This window comes from Abramis brama (genome assembly GCF_963993115.1).
Source record: "Abramis brama genome assembly, chromosome: 17".
Lineage (NCBI taxonomy): Eukaryota > Metazoa > Chordata > Actinopteri > Cypriniformes > Leuciscidae > Abramis > Abramis brama.
The window spans coordinates 5,428,696-5,437,300 of record NC_139979.1 but is presented as its reverse complement, the minus strand read 5'-3'; the positions used below and the strand labels follow the sequence as shown (position 1 = coordinate 5,437,300).

At 37.5% G+C, this 8,605-nt stretch overlaps 1 protein-coding gene across 1 annotated transcript; it reads right to left on the bottom strand.

The window, feature by feature from the left end:
• Positions 1–4,583: 4,583 nt before the first annotated feature.
• LOC311067644 (transmembrane protein 176A-like) lies at positions 4,584–7,703 on the bottom strand. Its single transcript, XM_084089650.1, has 7 exons — positions 7,539–7,703; positions 6,760–6,990; positions 6,528–6,641; positions 6,282–6,338; positions 5,976–6,179; positions 5,597–5,716; positions 4,584–5,498 (listed from the first exon to the last, which is right to left on the bottom strand). Exons 2-7 carry the CDS (start codon positions 6,931–6,933, stop codon positions 5,433–5,435), a joined length of 735 nt encoding a protein of 244 aa, XP_083945776.1. The 5' UTR covers positions 6,934–6,990; positions 7,539–7,703; the 3' UTR covers positions 4,584–5,432.
• Between the last annotated feature and the right edge of the window lie 902 nt (positions 7,704–8,605).

Below are 8,605 nucleotides of genomic sequence, written 5' to 3'. Positions count from 1 at the left end.
AAAGGATCTGGTCTTGGTCTCAGAGGTTTGGTCATGACTATAATTCTGCTTATAGATGGGAAAATGTTCTAACATAAATTATAAATGAATGATTGTGAAGAAAATCAAGGCAAAGCATAAGCAATACAAATATTTAACAAATGCACACCTTAAAATTTAAAACTGAAATAGAACTTCAATCAAGGCAATAATTATGATAATCTATCCAAAGTACTATTATGCACACTAAATTGTTGACGTCTCCTCGCTGAAAAGACCTCTACCATTCCCTATTGCACAGCTGCTTCATTGGTCATGGAGGAAGACATATGTGGCGTTTCACCACATCTCCTCGTCGTCATACACATCTGGAGAGAGTAAATATAACAGCTGTAGCAACTTGTGTCAGTGGTATTATAGCCAACACCCTTTAGTTTACGTCACAGCCCAGCAAAACCACACTTGACAGCTTGTACCATGGACAAAAGCTATGAAGACACTTTCAAAGTCAATAAATTCCGTCTATTTCCTTCTCTGAAGACACACTAACAAACCATGATCTGCCATTTGCAATGGCTTGTCAGAAACAAGTGGCATTTAAAAAAATTTGGTAATATATTAAAGGCATTAAAGGGATAGTTCACCCAAAAATGAAAATTCTGTTATTAATTACTCACCCTCATGTCATTTCAATCTTGTAATACTTTCGTATCGTATCTTTGGAACACAAATGAAGATCTATTTGATGAAATCTGAGAGCTTTCTGTCTCACCATTGACAGCTACACAACTACCACTTTGACACTCATAAAGAGATCGTAAAACTAATCCATATGAATTGGGAGGTTTAGTCCAAATTTTCTTAAGACTCGATCGCTTTATATGATGAAAAGATTTAATTTATGGGTTTTACTTTTATTCACATATAAACATTGATCAGCGAACATAAACAGAAGCTCAACCGAACCTGCTTGATGCACGAGAACAAACCTCTTGCTGAAGCTCAAACGTGCTGCGTAACACGAGAATGAACCTCATTGGTTCTTGCTGAAGCTCAAACGTGCTGCGCAACACGAGAATGAACCTCATTGGTTCTTGCTGAAGCTCAAACGTGCTGCGTAACACGAGAATGAACCTCATTGGCTCTTGCTGAAGCTCAAACGTGCTGCGTAACACGAGAATGAACCTCATTGGTTCTTGCTGAAGCTCAAACGTGCTGCGTAACACGAGAATGAACCTCATTGGTTCTTGCTGAAGCTCAAACGTGCTGCGTAACACGAGAATGAACCTCATTGGTTCTCACACGTGCTTGAGCTTCGGTTTACCACAACCAAGCGGCAACCTCCCCGTCTCTCTCTTGAAACCAACACGGAAGTGAGTTAAACTGCAATTCATTAACTGGCCGCTTGGCCTGGCTGCAGAAGTGAGTCAAGTCTGTATCTCCCTCATGTTAAAATTACCAACTTTACAGCAGAAAAAAACATGTTTACAGCCTGGTTCTCTCTGTGGCTTTGGTCTATACAACTAATTTTGCCCTTCATAACAACTGTGAGGGGGGTGAATTTTTTTATAACTCATCCGTTTAGTTGATTAATATTTAAATTTAAGGGTGTGGCCACTTGAGTGACAGGTGGATTCCCGCTGATGTCAATGCTAGCCGTTTGTCTGCTGTTACTAACCGTCACTTCACCTCAGCAAATGTTAGCTGCTGAACTTGCCTTCTCTGCAGTGTTTGTGCTTTTTTTCGGGATTATTTCATACAATTTAATACTTGGGTACAAAGCCCACGTCTTTGGATTCAGTCGTTGTCGTCGAGTATCGTTTGAGAGAACAACCAGCGCTGTATTTCAGTTGTTTTCCTCTGTGAACAGGCACTAATGGATGTCTGACAATTTCGTTGCTTTTTGGGGTTTTCAAATTTAAAACGTCAATAAAGGCTCGTTCGTTCTGCTCTCACGGAACAGATGGATTATATGCTTATGTACCGTCAGATGAAATCATGCAGGCGTCGGCGCTTTCTCCGTTCATGCAATAAATGCACATCCATGAATGAGCGCGGATTTTCTAGCGCATTTAACGTTACTTGCACTTCAAAGGCAATATATCTATGGTTTAACGGTTTAACCCATTTGAGAGGCGGCCGAAATCAGAATTTAAAATGGACTGAATAAGCTCTCTACGAACTTGAGCGATGCCGCGCTGACGGACCATGAAAGAGTGACTGACATGTATGCACATAAATCACTGTCACACACAAACACTCTCGAAGTAATACACAGTCTCACTTGTAGCCATGTATTTTAACTATTATAATATTTCGAAGGGCAAAAACAGGAACTTTTAATTGGCTTTACATCATCAGCTAACTCGATCACGTCGAGCTAGGTGATTTCAGATAGCCAGGCTCATATCTATGGCCAGGGCCAGGCTCCTCAGCTCCACTCACGCACTGTTTGCCTATTTTCTGTTATCCGGGAGTGACGCAAGGCCAAGATGGCGACGGACGGCTCCGCCCACTTTAGGCTTCAAAAATGCTCTCCAGAAACCTACGGGTGACGTCACGGACACTACGTCCATATTTTTTTACAGTCTATGACCACAACTAATGTGCGAGTTGATGAATGTGAATAAAAATCTTTAAAAAAGATGCTTTAAAATCTTGTCTACATAGGTAGCTCAGATCAGCTCAGTTTTGTACATCTCAGTTTATTTAAAATGAATTTGTGTACAGTTCCTCATGGTGAAAAATAATCTCAGTTTTTCACTTCTACTCAGCTAAAGGGTATGTGGGATCTCAGAGGGACTTTTGGCTCACTGGTTTATTTCTGTGCAGTCTTGCGTCATTATGCAGGCTTAGTAAGGGTGACTTGCTTGTTTTCAGGCTTTATTGGAGTTCCAAACAGTCATAGTGTTTGGCTCCATTGGCAAGGACACAGGGCCTCAATATGACCTCTAGCAACAGAACGGCAGCAGGCAACAATATAAAAAGTTATGTTTAGGTTTTTTTTGTTTGTTTTTTAATCAAGCAAGTCGTAATATGGAGTAATTTTTTAATGAAAATTGACCCATTAGCAAAGTTCTTTCCTCTAGAAATGTGCCCAACCAATCACAAAGAAAGTGTCTGACTGCAGTCTGCTCAACCTCTGGAGGATCATGAACTTAGTCTCCTAGTAAATAGCTTAAGAGATTCTTTTAATCAGAACAAAATGACTTTTCCATGAATATGATTTGGCCACAGTGCCTCACATTGAGTCCGGCCCCATCAGGTGACCTCAGGAACGCAGAAAAACATCACGTGCGTCAGGACGGATTCGCGTGAGATGCAAAAATACATTGTGCAGCCATTTATCGTCTCAATGTTACCTTAGTTCTTCCTTAATGCGGTCTCCATTGAAATAATTTCATTTTGGACCAATTTCACCCTGAAAAAGATCCAATAAATGTTTATTAGTGAAGTGGCTCCAATAGCACACAAGCTCACCCAACAGGATTGGATGCAGATGTGGAAAATCCTCAAGATGCTGAGATTCTTCCTTGTCTAATAAACTGAATATAGAAAGGATAAATGTCTATAGAGAATAAACTAGTGAGGAGCCAATGGCTCTTGTTCAGAGATGTTCAGTGATATAGCATGTGCTTGAAAATAAGCAATCAGATTTGGCATTTCATTGAAAAATGTCAATAGTGACTTATTAATTTTACACTGGAATATCAATTGAATAATATTGTTCAATAAGTCAGTAGACCCACAGTAAAAAACACAGTTCACCCAAAATGAAAATGCTGGCATTATTTACACATTCTCATGTTGTTCCAAACAGAAAATGTATTAGGTGTGTCATGCATCAAAAATACAGAGACAAATAAAAAGGCGCTGAGCACCAAAACACCCATTTAGAAGAAATCATGAACCTCATTGTGCAATTTAAAAAGTGCAACATGTAAAATCAAATTTATATTTATACTATCTGAAAGTCCTCGTACCTTTGAAACTCACTGTACACACACTATTCTGTGTCTATCATTGCTGTCTTTCCAAGTACTGATGTTTGGCACCAACGACAGAAGCTGATTCTGATTAACCGAAAGGAAGCTGGCCTATAAAATAAGCAAAGAAAAACAAATAGTTTCTTGATTCAAGCGTTCAACAGCTTAAAATCCATCTGGACTATAAATAACAAGATCACAGCGCACACAGACAGTGTAAATCATCACATCATTACTAAAATGTAGAAGTACCAGACAGCTGTAAATGAACTGTTCATGGAAACCATGTCACAGCAAGGAAAAGTGCATTTGTATGCACATGAAATCACTATATTCTAAGACGGTTTCAGCTGTTTTGAATTAGTGAATCTTCTGCAAGGAACAAAAGTGTGAGCCAGTGATTCAGCACCACTGTAATCCACAGACATACCTGTGGAAGGAGATCTAAAAACAGATGCCTTGATTCCTTTGTTTGTTCCTGGTCAAGACAGCTGTCATCCCAGTGACGTAAACTAATGTAAGCGAGAGGAAGCACATGTAACTGATTACTACAACAGGGCTAATTATATGCCTCTTATTTCATTTCAGTCTTCTCACAAAAATAATTTCAACTTCAAGTTCAATATTCTTTTCTTTTTCATCTTTATTTAGTGACAGACAATTATTATAGCAAAAGAAATGTGTACACAAAAAAAAATAGTGCAATATATAATAAAGTGTGCATGATAAGTAGGTGCTGAAATTATAAGACAAGAACTGATTTGCTTACAAGAATTGATTTGCTTTTAGCATATTAATCTTGTCAATGACAAAATAACAAGTAAAAGTGGTAGTAAATGTAGTAAAATGTAAGCCCAGCCTTTAAGGAATGCTTACATTTACACACCATAAAATAGATCCTTTATGTTTATAGCTTTTCAATTTTGATATTTAGGGTTTCGAGCTCTTATGGGGGAAGTGTTCATGGTGAAAGTTCTTCCCACTTTTGATAACATTTAGCTTGAGGTTCTTTACATTAGCCTTGGCACAGCTACGTACCCTCTCTTAACGGAAATGATTTGCACAACACTTGAGCATATTGACACCACCTGCTGGCGGAATAAGCAAATAGCCAAAGATATACTGATAAATCAGGTCAAGTCATTGCTGTTCTGAATGTTTTGTATCTTTGCACAACTAAAAGGGTCTAGATTTCAAGATCCTCAAGAAAAAGAAAAAAAAGAGAATTGATGGAAACTTGTAATTATTTTAAACTTAAAAGGAACAAATATATATATAAAAAGCGGTGATGCCAAAGTTCTCAAGTCATTTATTTCAAAAAGCATACCTTATTTTCTAGAAGAAATAAGGAAAACAGTATAAGAATAAACATGCATCAATGTATAATCTGCTTAAAGTCATCCGAGTACTATATTGAGAGGCGGTGCATATGCTGTATATATTTGTGGCTTTGTATGTTCTCTCTCTCTAACTTGCAGGAGCGACAGCGGCGTCTTCCAGGAGCGGCTTGTAAAGTTCTGGATCCTCCACCGACTACAAAACCACAAACAAACATGAACACACACATCAGCTCTCAGAATCGCTCATGATCACAGTGGATTTGACTGATTGTGGTGATGATGATACAGTACCTTTGCATCTTCATCCTTCTTGCACAAAGCTTTCCCAGTCAAAACACAGAAACTGATGGTCACACAGAGCTGAAGAACCGACAACACTATCATCATGATATCTAGTCCTCCGACGATCATCTAGAGGTGGAGAAAGATCAGTGTCACTTGAGGAAAGAAATACAGTAGAAACACAAGCTTTAATCTAATTTGAAATATAATTCAACAACCCTCACCCTAAATTGTAAATATAATCCCAGTTGTATATTTTCAAATATATTACCTCTTTACCCACTTGAAGTATAGATAATTACTTTGTCAAAAGATTAATTCAACGACTTTACCTATCAACCTTTTTGATTTTACACCATTTAATAAATAAAACAAATATAATAATTACCTGAACTTGATATTTGTAGTGCATGCACATCTCCGTTCTCTTAATCTTTTCAGGGGAAGGCGTTGCAGGGGTACCGTGAGAAGAATAATAATCATCGGTATCGCAGTATAGACCATTTCCCTTAGCCAGGTTCACTGAATACAGCACAACAGCTGTGATAGCCAGTGCACCACTGACAATGTTCAGAATCATTGCAATAACCAGCTGTAAAACACAAACAATACACACGCTCAAAATAATTTTTCTAAACCAGAACAGTCCTAAAACATGGATAAAATTTATGATATGGCTTTGATAGACACTTACCAGACAAGGACTGGGAAACTTAGCTCCAAGAATAGTCACGATTCCAGCTACAAGGACCTTAAAAGCAAACAAATAAAAAGTGCAGTTTCAGGTTTAGTGACCCACTGGATATTCATGTTATCCTAAACAAAATCATTAAAATGCATCAGAATTAGGGACAATACAACACAAGCAATTAAACTACACAACTATTTTACTACACATGGAAAGATTTAGAAACATAACAATGAGTAAAATAATTCTTACCACACCACCGATCCAAAAAGCAGCTTGACTGTCTGTAATGATGTTCCATATCCAAACGCTTTGAAGCAAAATCCCAAACACAATATTGATGACTCCAACTATTATCTGCATAGTCTACGGAATAAAAAATAAACAATTTTGTTTGCACGTCTCGAATTTAAAAAACAACAACTTTACATGCAAAAGTCTTCAAATGAAAAATATGTAAAAGATGTTTAATTGTTTAATTCACCCCAAGAGCTGTGTGGACGTTTGTCAGCTTTCCTTTCATCTTCTGAGATACGAAACACACTGGACTGCAGCACAGAGAAGCCAGAATCTGACACAGTACGGGCCATTTGCTCTTTGGGTTTGAGGAGACGGTGATGACCGTCAAACCTTCACCCTTAGACACTGTCAGAGACATGGTGCAGACGGAGGTGATGGACTTCGAACTTCCCACAGGTGATAAAGGCCAAACTTCCTGTGTAAAGACACATAATAAGCAAATAATCATACTAGTATCTACTTTTGTGTTCAACAGAAAGAAATTCATACAGGTTTGGAACTTGAGGGTGAGTAGGCCTAAATTATGAAATTTTAATTTTTTGGGTGAACTGTCCCTTTAAAATTTAAACTGGAAAACAATTATGATAAACAAAATTCCCCAAATGGAACGGATAAGCACAACTTGTCCAACATAATTTTCAACTAATACACTGTATTCAGTTATAAAACAGAGAGAACCTGCAAGAGAAGAGTTAGTGTAACTGACTTTTGAATCCAAATGTGTCAACTTGGCCTAATCCTAATAGAATTCATAGTTAAGGACATTTTTTTCCCCACTTTGGTTCTCCTTCCCAGACAAATTCTAAAATACATTGGATTATTGGCACAGCTGTAGTCTGTGAGTCTGTTGTGTTTATCGACCAGAAATGGAACTGCGTACGAACATCTACCTCCAGCGTGACGCAGAATTGACACTTTTCCTATTTCATTTCAGAGAGCTCTTAAGAAACAACTCAGACTTACCCTGTGACTAACAGTCCAAAGTGCAGGAACTAGATTTTAGGGAAATGTCGACACTTTGGGAAAATTTCAGCATAAATGAACTCTACAGAACTGGCCCAAAAACATAACAGCGATGTCGGTGAATCGTTCATTTGATTCGGATATTTTAAATGAATCTTCTGAACCGGTTCAGCCAAAGATTCATTCACGAATCAGACTGAACCGTCGACACTCTTCCAAATAAGTAAAGAGTCGTTTATTGCATTTTATTTTAACACAAGAAAAAATGATTTTCATCCAAGAGATGTACATTAATTTTAGCATTGTTTAATGTGAATAAAAATTATATTTAGGTTGTATGTGGGACGTCATAGATCACGTGCTGACGTAGAATGAATCACTGAATCAATTTTGTGAGCCGGTTTTTTTTAAATGAACTGTTCGAAAGGAACAACTTCCCATCATTACCTTCCAGCCTAGTTTTTCCCGATATGGGCGGAGCTGTTTTCCTGACAGTGTTCTTGCTTATATAGAACTTAGGATGGCATACGCATCAATGTAATAACAAACACTATGCCTAACTGCTGCAGGAAAAATAAATAATAATAATAATAATAATAAAAAATATAGCTACATAAAGGTCGTGACTCGTAAATGATTTGAAAAGGACGTTTAGAGACTTTGAACATTTTAGCTCAAGGTTCTGTGAGGCAGTCTAGGCCCTACCATTATTTATCAAGCATTTATCAGGCTCTGTTCTGCCTTCACACTTTCTACAGCGACTGACTTGTTTGTGATACAAGTCACCGGGTGGTGAAATCATGCAAACCTCTTCAGAGAGATGTTGTTTTTTTGTTGTTTTTAGTCTCTAACTTTTTTTATTGGCCCCTATTTTAATATAATTTAAAGATTTAAAGACGTTTCTTCATTTCCATGTCCTTGACAACAATTGAAACACTGGAAGGCTTTCTAGTTTATTCAAAGTCTAGAAGACTATGGCCTAAAAAATGATGCTAGTCATTTATTTAAAAAAAAAAAAACAGCCAAAGTTAACATTTAGAAAACATCTTTAAATACAATTTGTTTTA

What these genes read in the sequence shown, in the direction of transcription:
- LOC311067644 (XM_084089650.1), bottom strand. Translation starts at nt 6,933, where the DNA reads ATGTCTCTGACAGTGTCTAAGGGTGAAGGTTTGACGGTCATCACCGTC. An exon ending in ACTACAAATATCAAGTTCAG is followed by an intron (nt 5,717 to 5,975) that starts GTAATTATTATA and finishes CTCCACCTCTAG; the next exon opens with ATGATCGTCGGAGGACTAGA. An exon ending in AGAAGGATGAAGATGCAAAG is followed by an intron (nt 5,499 to 5,596) that starts GTACTGTATCAT and finishes GTGGTTTTGTAG; the next exon opens with TCGGTGGAGGATCCAGAACT.